Below are 16,251 nucleotides of genomic sequence, written 5' to 3'. Positions count from 1 at the left end.
CTCGATTAACGGGTCGCCGGAAATCCAAGTGAGTGGACGGAAACCTGTGAGACTCCATGAAGATATTCGAAGCTCCATGTAATAGGGTTGTAAGTATTAGTGTAGGAGAAGATAAGAAAAGACTTAAAAGGATTGTTTTAAAAGTGCTCGAAGATAAAGCAAAAGCTAAAATTGGAAATGCAGGACTAAAACAAAACACTAATCCTTTTAACAACGTGATCCATTTAGTAAAGATAAATCTAAAAACAATAAACTAAACACATTTTAAGTCGTCTCTAACAATGGATAGAGGGTTCGTCAAGTGGGTACTTTGAAACGGTCCTGTCGACAGGTAGGCGATGACTCAGGGTATTTTACAAACAACAGAACAAAATGTATCCTTAAAACAAACATTAAATCAAAACTAAAACAAACTGACAAGACCACTTAAAATATTTGGTCTACATTATAAAAAAGCAAAGAAATACGATGTATTTGATGGATGAAATTAATGAACTTCGACACAGATGTTGCCTTTTTGGCGAAATCATCAGTAATGATGATGCAATCTGTTCTAGCTCTTGATGTTTACTTGTATTTACTAAGAAAATACGATTACATACATTGTTATTATTCAAGCATCTGAGTGGTTCTACTCCCTGACTTCTATTAGTCTTAGAATCGTCCCAATCTACATTGTGATCTAATTTCGACCCTTACTATTGCTGTATACTGTATTGAGAATAAATTTCACATTATTTTTTAAACTTCTTCCACGAAGAATAATAACATAAAAATCTAAAAATCATTCCAAAGCAATTACTTTTCTATTTAGATACAAAAATAAAAATTGCAGGTAAATTTTTTTTTACTGTTGCGACACAAAAAAAATGCCGATGCCCCTTATTTGCCAATTGCAGGTAGACATACCTGAGTGGAGAACAAAAGAGCAATAGAGTCGGCTGTTAATGCAGCGTGGGCGATGTCAATCAACTCATCCTACTTATTCCCGGAATAAACTCGACAAATGGGCTGGATGCGATGACGCTATACTGGCCGTTCGTCCTTACGCCCTAGTACCGTTCCTGATAACGGGAACCTTTTTCTTAATTGATTTCCCCTGTTCCGAAGCCTGTTTTATCGCCGAAGCGCATTAGATGATGCGGCCAGTTTATCAGACGGTATATTCAACACTCCACGTAATCTTTTAGAAGGATAATAAATGTTTTATTGGAGGTAGACTTTTGGAATTAGAGCGTGATAACGATGTTGATATTCTAACAAATATAAAATGCATTCAAATTTATGGTACCATAATAAAAGGAGACTGAGATTATAAAAAATCAATTTGTACGATCCACAATTTCGAAGACGTCTTTAAAACTTCTTGTTGCGTACAATGTTGTTTGAGGAGAGTGAGAAAGCTCCCTTAGCGACATTCTATAATGAAACAAACTATATAAAAGACAATATAAAGATATATGTACACTGTTATTATTTCAGAAACAAAAGTTCATCAGATGTGAAAGTACGTGAAAATGCAGTGGCAGTTATCAGAGAGCGAGTGTTACAACAATCTATAGAACTGCATCCGCTGTGGACTTGATAAAATAAACCGCAGCGTATTCCAATACTTGGGAAGTTGGTCTGCTGATTACGGAGAAATGATATAATGTTACTCTTGTTTTGTTAAAACTTTATTTATTTTTTTGTACGTTCAACCTTATTCATACAAGATGTTTAGAGTTCTATTTTATTGGAAATCTGTATTCTAGTTAGTCCGCTAATCATCGCTTAACATTCTCTATCTCTGGGTCATTATGAATGTTTTAGGGTATATTTTAACCCATCATATGAAGAGTTACATCTTTTATGTAATCCCTTAATGTCGAATGGAGCCGATTTTAAGTCGGACTTGGTCTAGAGGAATGAGATCTCGAGCTATAAAAGTTCAAGATAACATTATTCTGACTCAGAATCTCGAGTTTGCTTTAGTTTTGTGACTCACATGATGCAGACATTGTGTTCTCTTATATCAGCAACAGTCGTTAGGTAATGTAAGGTTAGGAACAGTCTATGTATACTGTCTTGGTTATGCCTTCCGGTTAACCTTTTTAGGTTACTATTATAAACTTGCAAGCATAACCTACAGACGTAATCGAATTTCATAGTACACAAATCTGTCACATGCATAAGTTTTATTTACAGGTTATGCATGTGCGGTCGAAACTGTCATGTACAACCTAGCTTGAGTGGTCGAGGTTATAACCGTCATGCAAACCCTAACGTGTGTATCCTACATCATACATTTCCGTTACTTGTTTTTGATTTTGGAACACAGGATGGCGGACGTTTTAGAAATTTTTGGCTACGATTCAAACAGAAATATTTTGGATAAATTATTTAACAATTGATAAAATACACATTGAGTGCAAAATAAAACATCCTGTTTAAAATTGCTAGTCACTGTTTATAACATTTATTTTCGAAGCGATACTTTCATAAGCACATCGGTTTGTGTAACCAGATTTCTTTTATTTAATCGCTAAGGAAAATAAGCCCATTTATTTTGTTACATTTAATTGAAACAATAACATAATCTATTTATTACATTACCTAAATAAAATATCATTTTATAACGTCTATTATTAAGATTGAATATTTTCAATCCCATAGTAGTTAAAAATAAATTCCACAGCATTTTAAATATGTAATCGTAATCAGTTAAGTTAGAAGCAATATTTGATTGTTAGTCTCAAGAAGCGTGTAAAAAAAGAGCTCTTGAGAAGCGCAGATGTTTGGGAGCAATTGAGAATAGTCACTTAACGTCGACCTGGTAACAGATGTAAAACTATCGCAGCTTATTAGAGTGGACTGAATAGTCACGCAGCTATTTTTAGATGTTTAACATTGCTCGTTTAAACTACATACACTAATATAGATACTATTCTGTGATGTTTTTCAAGTAGAAAAAATAATAGGAATTTATGTACTAATATATCCAGTTTGAAAATTTATCATGTAGACTAAATATTATACTTACTAACTTTAGTTTTGGGTTCAATTTAAAGGTTTTGCTGATCGTCAATCGTAGTTTAAAAGAGTGTTAACATATAAAAATGTTTGTCTGTACTAATATTATAAAGAGATTTGATTGTTTGCGTTGAATAGGCTCCGAAACTATTGAACAAGTGAGGAAGCCACAAAGTCCCCGGGTAACAGTCTATATTTATTTACACTAGATTTTTTTTAATTCCGCGCGTACAACTGCTAGTATAATATAAAAATATGGATTCTTCTATTTAAATACTAAAATATCATCGAACAAAAAACAATATACGTCTACAGAAGCCAATGCATTAGCATAACAACGAACCAATTCGACAACTAAGTGACAGATTATAAAATGTTTTTGTTTCGCCCATGGCGCAAGCCTTTCGTAGAATAGCTTATAAAAAACTAAATGGTGCAGTATTAAATAAGTAAATACAACAACAGACAATAAAATTTATTTATTAACACGCTTGGTATTGAATCTTTAATTCAAGTGAGAATGTCTCGAGCAGAAACGTTTTAATTATAATGAGTCTGACATACGATAAATATTCACAACTGTCGACGTTTTAACTATCAACTATTATTGCTGTCTGAAAGTCTTTGAGCAATGTGTACAGAAAATTGTATCTTTACTATATGGACCATAAAGCCCAAGGTCGCTTAAAGAGCATTAGAAGGGTGCAATGCTCGGAGTCTCTACGAAATCACTCTTATTTGCCATTTATTTTATAAATATGTTTGTTTTATTTGTTACTTTGGTCGTGAATCATTCTAAAAGTTATTTGAATCAAATTTTTTTGACAACCATAGTGTCAAGTAATTTTCAAATAGTGTAAACCTTACTAATATTATGAATGCGAATGTTTAGATAGATGGATGGATGGATGTATGTTTGAAGGTATCTCTAGAACGCGTCAATGGATCTTGATGAAATTTGGCACGGTAGAATAAGTCTAGAAGAACACATAGGTTACTTATAAAGTTTTTTTTTAATGCCGCCCTGTCAGTCGCGGGCGATAGCTAGTTTTAACATAAATGTTGTATTACTGGAAAGATTAACCATCTTTGCACAAGCAAGACCTGAGGCGCCGTCTTGTGTATCTCATCGGGGTTAGAAGCCAGGGGATTGATTGCAGCTACAATGGACAATACAACTATAATCAATATGCTGTAATTAACTATATGGATGTTTGGATTCTTTTCTCTAAAACGGAGTTCGAATTTATTAAGCTTACAACGTCGTAAACGTGACTCGCAATTATGTATGACAATTTTTTTGGTCAATTAGTTACTGTAGCAGTACTACTTACTTTATTATTATTCGCCAGTTAAAGTCGCAAGTAATTTATTGAAATAAACCTTACGCCTACTTAATTTATTACAAAGATATGCCACTATTTCTCTTTATCCATTCCCACGGTCACTTTTAACAAAACCCACGCATTATATGTTTCTTTTTGTTTTTGCGATAACATTAAAAGCCTTATAACCTTTTCAATGATAACTGTTTTTAAAACGATATTTTTAACACGTTTCATGTCACTAAGATTTTTTAAATGATATCCCTTCAGTATTAGTTCTTATTTAAAAAAAACTCATTTAATTTTAATGTAATAGATAAAATTCTCGTGTCACAGTTTTCGTCACCGTACTCCTCCGAAACGGCTTGACCGATTTTTATGAAATTTTTTGTGCTTATCCGGTATCTATGAGAATCGGCTAACATCTATTTTTCATTTTTTTTACTGCGCGCGGACGGAGTCGCGGGTGACAGCTAGTAATAATATAAAATTATTCAACTATGAACCTCCTCAACATTGGACCTGAAAATTTTCAATTATTTTAATGCGTATTCAATTTTAAACTTTGTTTGTCTATACTTAAGGTTCTCTATCCTGATTGTTCGAGTAATAAACTTTCAAAACGCACCGTCAGTCAAATGACGGCATTCTCATAATTATTGATAAGGTATTACGAATTAATTTCGCATGCACGAACTGTACCTATTGTGTACATATACGGCCGTGTTTGTCTGGGTGTCAACATGCGGATGCGGCAGGAGTCACCAACTCAAAGGTGCCGATTGATTAATATTTAATTACGTGCAAAAGTTAAATGCTTTGTTTATCCATTAAACGATTTAAAATGTTAAATGGGTTATGAAACACATCTTATTAATATTATAAATTTGAATGTTTAGATGGATGGATGTTTGTTTGAAGATATCTCCAGAACAGCTCAACGGATCTAGATAGTTTTGGAAGAAATCTGGTAGAACACATAAGCTACTTTTAATGTTTTTTTAATTCCGCGCGCATGGAGTCGCGAGCGACAGCTAGTTTCATTATAAATTTAATCCACTTGAGTGTTTGAACCGTATTCATAATCATTTTTTTCATTTACAAAAAAATTCTGAACAGCAAGTTATGTTATACTTTTAATTATTCATTGAGTCGTAAATACAAAAATAACAATAGAATATACGTTTTTAGCATAGTTGAAAATCAATTTTTAGTTAAACAGTTAGAACCAAAAGTTTTTAACTCCTGAATTTATAATCTATGCAGTCACATATTATATCATAAACGGTCTTACTATGGTAGCTGTTTGGTCTCAACTTGATAAATACGATTGGCAAATCACTAACATGTCCACATGTGACATGGTTAATAAATAATTTTTATATTTATACACTTAAATGTTATATATTAAATATCTAGAACTTGACTTAACCTACATTGCACGTGGAATGTTAGTTCATATACAGTGTGTTCCAAAACGAAACAGGTAATTAAAATGTGACTAGCCACTGTTATTTGAACAAATAAAAATAATTAAAAAAAAAACGCCGTTCCGAATGTCTATTTGGCTCGATTACTTACTTTAAAGAGTCCTATTGCAAATTTACTCCTATATGATAAAAAAATGTGTGGAAACTGGAATGAACGCAATTAAAATTAAATTAAAAGTGTTAATTCTGTCGTTCTGTCACAAAGAAGTAATTTATAGTATAGTAATCAGGCATTATCCGTTGTTATAGTAGTACTAGTGCGATATAAATTCTCTAGCAAGATGGCGCGAGTGACGTCACAGCGTACATCGCGGCCGCGCAGCGCTCGTAAAAAGGCCTTTAAAATATTTCGGAGTGCAATAAAATTCTTAAGCAACAGTTGCCTTAAGTGTTGAATAATTAATGCGGATCGTAGACGGCGTTATACTGCGCTAGTCTCGCGGTGACCACACATTTTTACTAATATAGACTAACTACATAGAGTCGTTTAAGGGAGACCCTTAGTCAAAAAACGTTCTTCGAAAGTCGTGGTACATCACAGGTAAAATGGTTATATAGGTACCAACTTTATGCCTTCAATATCCTATTTTACTTTCCGATTTTAAATTAATTGGTCCTATAATTTACATGCTATGTTTATAGGCAACAGTAAACACGTAACTAGGTGATTCATTTACTAATTTGGCTCTTTCCCATGGAAAAATATAACAAGTACGATCTCTTTCGAATCGTTTAAAGAGGTCGTAATTATACTGTGAAATTTATAGGGCTACCTTGACATTATAACTAACGTAATACAAAAAATATTATTACTATCTTTAGTTTACATTTTTGTCAACAAAGAAATGATTCATATGATAACATTGTTAAAAAATATTTTATTGATTAAAGTGATAAATGCATAATCTATGATTAATAACACTTATATCCATATTTATATGGCAATTATTACCGTGCAGCGGCGCTGGCGCCTCGCCTCCGCACGACCACAGATAAACAAACATGGCGTGGGCTGTCAGAGCGTTTGGCGCGCAAATGTTTTACTAGACGAAATGCTTGCAATTTACAAAAATAATTCATTGAAATGAATGGTTTACTTTTTTAACATATAAGATTAATCTATTATTCGGTTATAATTGTATTATTTAAAAAAATATTTTGATAACCAACAAATGTTGCTCACTTCTGGAAACAGTATCCATTATGAGTTATTAAGTACACCTTAAATCAAAATGTTTTAATATAACACTAGCTGTCGTGATCTTCCAGACTATGTTCTACATCTGAGCCAAATTTCGTCAAGATCTAGATTCTAGCAAAAATCCATCCATCCATCTAAACTTTCGCATTTATAATATTAGTAAGATGTAACGTAACATATTGAATAATAGAAAGAAATGAAGATTTAAGAAACGATTCGCGTTTGTTTTGAGATAAATTTTTACTCCAAAACGCGAGAAAAGAAGTAGGAATAACTTGAATAAAGGTTTAATGTTGTTTACGTCTGGACGCTTTGTCATTCTACCTTATGTAGAATTTTCTTAAATATACGACAATGAGAAACAATTTATTTTGACAAATTTATATGTGTACTAATTAATAATAACCAAGTAATCCATTTAACTTCCTCTGACGTATCAGGTTTATTACGCACAAAAGTACCTAAATGGCTCAAGTATAAATCTTAACACAAGCCAAGTATGCTGGCCAATTAATGCAGTAACCAATAATAAAAGATCTCTAGTTAATGTGAAAACACTTTCACGTCAATAATTATTATACTGGTTGGTTTAATTAACTAGTTAACTACGAACCTTCTTGAATGTGTGTTCATAAAAATGTAGTAATTTCACTCTTTAATAAAGGCAATACAAAAACATATTTAAAATACTTTTAACAAATTAGTCGATTGTTAAGATATTTAAGTTAGTCATAAGGTTCAAAAAAGAAAATTCTTTAGTAAGGCAATGTCTTCTAATTCGAGTCAACCCATTGACATAAGACCTAAACAAACTCGCTCGTTTGTTAATTATTAACAGAGCTATGCGTGGGAGCGTCGAAATGCGAGCAAACTAACACAAATATATGTAACTCCCACGTATTACATGTTTCATTAGAAAAAGAATTAATAGCTTACTAATTTAAGGAATATGTCATATGTCTTAACGTAAGCCTATGTGTTCTTCCAGACTATGTTCTACATCTGTGCCAAATTTCATCAAGATCACCTAAACTTTCGCATTTATAATATTAGTAAATTAAAGGTTTTAGTGCGTGTTCTAAAGAGCAGAAATACTAAGATCAATTTTTGAATAAAAAAAAAATAAATGCAATTGCTTGAAATACGGGACCACCCACGTTTGAGAATCGAAGCTATAAAACATTACACGGACGTTTAACATTTGAGTCAACTTCCTTGCCAGCGAAGCATAAATTGTGACAACAATAATTCACACGTAGGTACACTTATATTTTGATACCGTGCAGAGTCAAGACTGTAATTAAATTCATATAGCGCACTGGTAGAATATATTCTATAAAAGAACCTTAAAAAAAAATTAAATTGTAAGAACAAATCATACAAAATTAATTAATACAATCACATATCGAAACTATTGTCTTAAGAATAATAAAGGACGCTTAAAACCCTGAACAAACAACAGATACACTATTTAAAAAAAAGAAAACCAGTTGTTTTTTTCATCTCACTTTATAAGGCAAATGTCACTTTACATTCGATAGTCATTGGCATCCGAACAATGGATTATCGATGCCAACAGAAATCGATTTATATTCGAAACATGTTAATCGATTACTTATTCTACAATCGATATTCGTAAGACCAAGGACCATTGCTATGTGGCCATTATAAATCACAAGACAGTGTTTTACTGTCGTATGTATGTATGTAATTCACATAGAATTCAATAGACATGTATCTAGAAATATAACATAAACGTATTCAGAAAGTACTGGAAAAATGCAGTTAAAGTACGTTAACCTTGTTAGAATAAATTGTCATTTTGTGCATTATTTAAATGCACAAACGATGTCAAGATAGTAATAATAAATACTAATTTTCATAATATAAATATACAAACAAAAAATTAACGAAAAATATTCAAAAACATCATAGTTTCATTAAGCCATTGTCATTTTAACTCTTAAAAACATTAGTAAAACTTTAAACAGATTGAAGATTGCTATTTGACAGATTAATAACTGTTGTAATTATAAGTATTTTCTTTGCTAAAATACATAGCAGCAGTATGTAAACAAAACATGAAAATAAATAAGTAAGCTCCGACATTTCCAAAGTTGGCATCGAATAGACGAGCCTGCTTACCATCAAAGTGTCAAAGTCACCTTCGACAAGCGATGTCTGTCGCATATATATGAGCTGTTTAACTGCAACGCACCGCGTGACGGGATTCGCAAGGTCCTATAGCCTAGCTGACTAGCTAACTATTTTATGTTAATCCTAAAGTACAGACGCGACTAGCTTGTCTATATATTTATATATAAACTGTTAATGTTTGCGAACAAATGGTAGCTGGCTATGTTTGTATACATTTGTGACATCCAAATGTTTATGTTAGAAACAAACATGTCCAAACATTGTCCAACAATTTCAGTTGTAAGTGTGTCTGTATTTTATATGAGTGGTTTATACATTTCGTATGAAAAATTGTCCAACGCACAGGTAGACAATGCCCATAATTTCCAGGCCACTATACTGCATTGTACGCGTAAAGTGCCACCTAAAGACTTGCCCATCTTGGCTGTCATACAATCGAAGGATCAGTAGTAATTGGTTTCCTAATTGAAACCCATCAAAAAGTTTCACTACCGGACATCCATTCACATCAATACAATGTAGAATTCAAATTGCTAATTACAGTAGCAGCGATGCGTTACGTCCACATTGTGTGACAGTCCGCGCTCGAATGACACCGCGACCGCAGCGCCGGCGCCACATTTCCGGCGGGTGGCGGAAGTTAGGTGCAACTGTCGTAACCAGCCCCCTGTTATACACCTATCAACTTACACTGCAATTACTTCACGGCGCCAATGTTCGATAATGATCGTCTTATACAGATAAAATAAACAATAAGCTCGCAATTTTAAAAACGCTTGACATTTTAAATGGCAACACTACTAAAAAAACAAATTGTTTGTTGCGTGTGAATAATTTCCTTTTTAAATATTTTTATTCTTTATTTAGTTTTTATTCTTTTATGCGTTATTTTGGCGATAACAGTAAGCTTTAAAGTATGCTATAATTGAATGCTTCACGGTTATTTAGGCGTGGAAATTAATTAAATCATCAGTTACGGACTCTGGTTTCGAAACATCAACATTCTTTGAATAGTAAGGTGTTTTAAGTTTTTTAAACAATCTTACGATTTTTATGTGCAAGAGAATTTGCACTGTAAAATGTATGACTTAATTGTATTTGCTACTGGTTGCATTATTGATTGCCAGGAAGGAGAATTAATGCAAAATTGAGTCATTTATTTTTAATACATCTTCATACATTTTAATTTATTTGGTCATCATTAGTGGTAGGTACTTCAGATGAATGATACCAGGTACTGATCTCTATAAATGGATAAGTCATTGCTTGGAAATGACAGCTTATGATTCGTTCCAAATTATTGCGTCTATTGAAGTTCCTGACAGTTTTATTATTAGTTCGAATCTTCACCACCGTTATCAACCGCAACCTCCAGCGCCAAAATGGAGAAATCAAGTAGGCACGTAATACGACGGTTTAGCCATAGCCAGGTCACCTCTGGGACGGATGAAATTTCAAAGAACTTTTACTAAGAAATGAAATGTAGTCTGAAAGAACGAATAGGAAAATATAAGATAGGTATTTTTCAGGATATAGTTCTCATTGAATTGAATTTTTTTTTTGTTTTCACATAATTTCTCTATAACTATGCGAGGAAGTAGCGGGCTAGTTCCATCATAAACTTATTAAAATTTCAATTTCACTTATACAAATAATGCCGTACATAACATTAACCATCTAAAAATGGACTTACGTAGGAACGAGTATCATTACTCAAAATAAAATTACCATAAAGTGCGTGTAGATAATTATCGCTCATGTGTTTACCGACTCATTTGAAAGTCATAATGTGGCGGGAACTGAAACGAGTTTTTAATAAAAAAAAAACCGCTTTTAATCCAAAGGGATAGGCAAGATACACAAAATTTTCATAGGTTAGTCGTTTTGAGCTGTACGAATTTTTATTTTAGTGTACACTAAATCTTACTTATATTATAAATGCGAAAGTCTAGATGTACGGATGGATGTTTGTTAGAAGGTATCTCCAGAACGGTTCAACGGACCTCGATGAAATTTGGCGATAATGTAAAACATAGTCTGGAAGAACACATAGGCTACTATCAAGTATTTTTTTAAATCGAGTGACAGCTAGTTAAGATATAAAAATTTATTTCTGTCGAGTTTTTATTTCAAAAACTACGATCACCATTTGTAAGTCACCATAATATAGTCGCTTGATATTTCCTAAAAGCTGGTTTACGGACGTAAAGCCGATACATTATACATAATCGTTCAAATAAAATAGGTCACTTTATCCACTTCGACGCCAGACAATTCCTTAATACATTGTACAATTTTCAGCAGTCATCATTACAAGTGATTCGCGGAAAGATTTCCACAAGATTCGTTTTCGTAAAACTACTACATGAGATGACGCATCTGTATATACATGTAGCAGTGCGTATATGTAATATATAAAAATAGATTATCAATCGTGCGCCGAGAGTTCGAACAATGCACTATATTCGGACGAGAGAACGCCATTCGGAATGTACTGCATGAACAAATGTATATTACCTTGGCAGAAACATCTACACAAAAAAGTTTCTTTACTTCGGTATTTACAATTATGGATATTTCTGTTAATTTATTGCAGGCAATTTGTCACAATGATAATTAGGTAGATAGTTTGAATACCTCGATCAAAATGAGGGTAGGTTAGCAATTTAAAAAATGCTGCTCATCTATACAAGAACCTGTTTTAAAATAGCATCTGTATTTATAACCTCTGACTACCCCTATAACGGCATCGTCTTTGTGTTCGTTGCACATATGGCTTTCATTAAGCAGGTGTATCTAGTATCAATCTAGTTCCCCCTCCTTTATAATGAATCGCAACATAATGGTACGCTTGTTGGATATCCCCCAAGTTACCCTCCTCTCTATTACTACAATAAATTATAACACTTATTACCTAAGTCATAAGGTTGTAAATGGTGTAAACGTAGTGAACACCAGGATGGCGCCGTCTACAATTTTGGCGCCAGACAAGTATTTAACGGAGACACCCTTTAATTCTTTTTGTAAAAGATTAGCTTCCCCTGTACGTGGGACCATGCTATTAATGTCTTTACCGTCCCAATTTAATGTAAATATCCGTTACACTTTATGATGTTTAACACATTCAATACTATAACGATTTTTACGAGAATCAATACCACTGAAAGTGTTAACAATAAGTTTTCTTTTTTGCTTTAGAAGAAATGGTACTGGCACATTATATTATATACCCACGATGTATCTTTGAAAAAGGAAACAAAGTAGATATCAAAATTTGTTCAGTAGAGTTATTCTTTCTATAAAATAAGCGTTAGAAAAAAGACAACTTGACTACTTATAGAGAGATCGATCGTAAATCTATCGTCGATTTTTTGCCGCCACTTTTAGAATTCTTTCGTATAATGATGCCTCAAATTGATGGCGGGACGAATTCTAAATTGCATCTTTAATTTAACATAGAGATAGTTGTTTGGAATGCCGTCAGATTGCAAACGTTTGGAACGATTATTAATAAAAAAAAACAGTAAAAAAAAAACACTGTAAGAGTACAACACAAGGTTTAGCAAAGAATTATTTGTCGGTTGTTAATAAAATATTTGATATTAAATTTTAAACAAACTCGAAACTAAATCAATAAATTTATATAAATTTTTGTGCCAATTTCGATTACAAAACCAGGATTCGTATAGTACCTATTAGACATTTCAATATTTCTGCCCATCCATTACAAAAGTAAAACCTTGAACATTAATACAGCGTAACTGTTGAACACGTACGCAATTAAAAGCCAAGTTGCCATTGTTAGAGAAATGGTGAAAGCGGATCCCGTTGGGTGCACTTGAATCAGTTTATTTTATAGTGATTAAATACCCGTTTAACAAATGTTCATACTACAAAATGTGTCAGTTCACAAGTTTAAAACAAAATTCAAGAAATTAAATTACGTACAATCAAAAATGTCATCGAAATGCATTTATCGAATATTTTATCAGTTAATCCGAAGGAATCATCCGGTTTTATTATTTTAAGTGGATTTAACAAAGAGAATGTAGACCAGAAAGTATTAAAGGTAAAGTTAATACAGATAATATCAGCGTCTAATGAGTTATGAACGCGATCTATCATAGTCCCGCTGGCTGAATGGACAGCTTACCTTTGCCTTGGGGTGTAGCGGGCGTTGTCTGTGACGTCACTGGCGCCCGACGTTTCGGCGCGTCGCACACATGTTAATGTAATTTACGAATTGTTTTAATACTTATACAATTGGTCTAGTTAATTTTTGTTTAAAAACTTATCAGAATATTATAAGCAAAAAAAAAAGTATAACGAAGAAATTAATAATGATGTTGCAGTGTTACTTTCGAATAATTCCATACAAATTTGTCATTTTATGTTACTACTGCTATTCGATATCCGTAGTAATACAGTGTATATGGGTAACATGTGATCTATTCTGGAACATTCTGTGAGTGATTTCAACAAATGTGCTAAGATTGTTAATCCAGTGTGTCATAGACTATGACGTCACAGGAAACTCAATATGGCGGTCGTTAAATGTTAACGATGCGTTTTTTTTGCCTATCAAGTGCTCAATTCATACCTACCTACTGGGATAAAAATATACCTAGCGACTGAAAAATTTTCACATTGTAAGAGAAAAGAAAAAAGAAAAATAAAAAGTGTCATCTAAGTGTGTCACCAATGGTATTTACCAAATAATGCAAGTAATAGATAATAAGAGTTAAAGACATTTTATCGATACAATACGTTGTTTTAAGTTCAATGGTCAGAAATTCAGTGGAAATACGTCAATGGAAGTCGTGCATTTGAGATCAACATTGCTAACTGATAGGGGCGGCGCCGGCGGCCTCTTATCAGATCACGATAGGCGATGGATTGGTCGGTGACATCACAAAATCGATCGATACAAGACACGACCTGTCTGCTTGTCGCCATTTGCGATTGCAGAAAATAATAAAAAAGGGAACAAAACAAAAGTATACCCGGAACTTAGTTGGCACGTGTTCAGAAGAGCACTCTTCTCGACCTAGCAAATCAATTGCCAGGAATTATTGCTGATTCTTGCATTAAAAAGTAAACGACCACGCTTTTCATCTGTTATTAAGAGAACAATAATTTAATGAATAAGTAATTAGTAATTCAGGAACGCAGGCCAAAATGCTTGTGTATCTTTTCAAACATTTTTGCGGCTAGCAAAATCAAACTCAATATGATCGATAGTTTCTTCAAGTCACCAAGAACAGACTACATCGAGTCAATAATTTATTGTAACTTATAAAGATTTTTTCCTTATCCCACTACGAAAGGGCATTTATGTTTATTTGTTATTATCGAGTTAATTCAATAAGAAATCGAGACATAATGAAAGCACACGAATATAATATTTACATAATAAGTCGTTAATTGGAAAGATATTTAATCTTTGACTTAATCAGTGTTAAATCGAGTGTATTTACTTAAATGTGATTTCTACTGATGAAAAAACTCGATTTTGTTATCTTCTGTTTACCGATAACTTAAAATATATGCCTACTAACCGCTACTTTTCCTTTATTGTATTATTAGAACTAGGATTGTAAAAGATCAGACTGATTTATACCTTATTCTGACTTGTAAGAACGTTCAATTTGTTAAAAATTGTACGGACCTCAAATAAAGGAGATTTCTCGAAACAGACTACTGCTAGTCTATTAAATTACGTAAAATTGCTGTAATTGTACTAAGAAATTGTATTTAAAGTTTACAATAATCAAATATTTAACCTTTGTACTTTGGCATAACCTTACATCAAGCCAGTAACTGTAATCGAGCCGTGAAAAAAAGCATTACCAAACATGTGCCTGATTGTGATAAACTTTGAACTTACTCAATAACACAGACGAATTTTATGCCACAAAAATCTTATCAAGTTGTTTATATAAAGCTGTTTTAAATAAAAGTAATTTAAGAATTAAAAAAAAGTTATACTTCAATTTTATATAACATCACACCTTTTAGAAAGAAGGTAAAAGCAATAAGTTTGGTATCCGACATGTAAGTTGTCGACTAATTTGCTTAGACAAATTCAAAACGGACTGTAGTCACAATCAGTCGGTGACATCTACAAAAATTCGTCGGTTATTTATCAAAATAATACAGTAAGGCTACAGGCTACAACAAGCCCTTAAAATAATTAAAAGCTTTAATAATTATAAAGCTCTTAAAGCACTCTTGTGGGTTATCCACAAACAATACGATAAAAAATAATATATTCGAAAACACAATGGTCTTCTCATAAATAAATTCATAATGAAGTGAAGGTTAATATTTGATTTAACATTAAGAGGGTAGGTTAATTATCATAAACAAATTCATAAAACCGGTGAATCCGTCTCATTATGGAATTGACAATGCTTTTTTTGTTTACATTTCTAATGGCTTCATTACTATAATGTATGTAAACAGTTTAGAACTTACCGATTAGACCAAGATCTGTTGATTCCGAAGATGTTTCATCACTATATGCGGCAGAGAGCTGGTACAAAATAAGCACCAAACACAAAATAAAATTAACCAACGCCATTTCTTTGTCAATTCAAACTTGTTAAATATTTAAAACTTTACAAAATAGTTCTAATCCTACATCACTAGTTTCAAGTCATCACAACACTAAATGTTTTCACCTTTTTTTCCTTAATTATATTCACAATCCTGTTCTCCTAGTTTTTTTAATGTCAGATTTCATTCATATTAAAAATAAAATATAAATGTAAATGTGTATGAAAACATAAATAAACACGCGTTTAGCGCGTTACGAACCAAACGACACAACCGCTACAGTCGAATGACATAACTCAACTATTGGTTGATGGTAGAATTCAACGTGAGATAGAAACAGTGGCGAAGAGCGAGCAAGCGAATGACTTCTGTTTCTACGTAGTGGTGTGCTTTTTAATACAAATTAAATTCATCGACTATTTTTTACGCATCTTTATTTTAGATTAAATTTTAGATTAGGTTTTCGAGTTTGTTTATAATAAATATGTATATTTAGATAAAGAGCTAT

The 16,251-nt window shown here is 32.6% G+C and overlaps 1 protein-coding gene across 1 annotated transcript in view; it reads right to left on the bottom strand.

Annotated features, from left to right (window-relative positions):
• Nucleotides 1–15,988, bottom strand: part of LOC106719841 (BMP and activin membrane-bound inhibitor homolog) — a 58,416-nt gene extending 42,428 nt beyond the window's left edge. Inside the window, exon 1 of the mRNA XM_014514300.2 lies at nt 15,663–15,988. Coding sequence (XP_014369786.2) covers nt 15,663–15,768 — 106 coding nt within the window. The 5' untranslated portion in view covers nt 15,769–15,988. The remainder of the gene's footprint in view (nt 1–15,662) is intronic.
• Nucleotides 15,989–16,251: the final 263 nt, after the last annotated feature.

The sequence above is a fragment of the Papilio machaon genome, chromosome 13, assembly GCF_912999745.1.
Source record: "Papilio machaon chromosome 13, ilPapMach1.1, whole genome shotgun sequence".
Taxonomy (NCBI): Eukaryota; Metazoa; Arthropoda; class Insecta; order Lepidoptera; family Papilionidae; genus Papilio; species Papilio machaon.
This window is presented reverse-complemented; position numbering and strand designations above follow the sequence as displayed.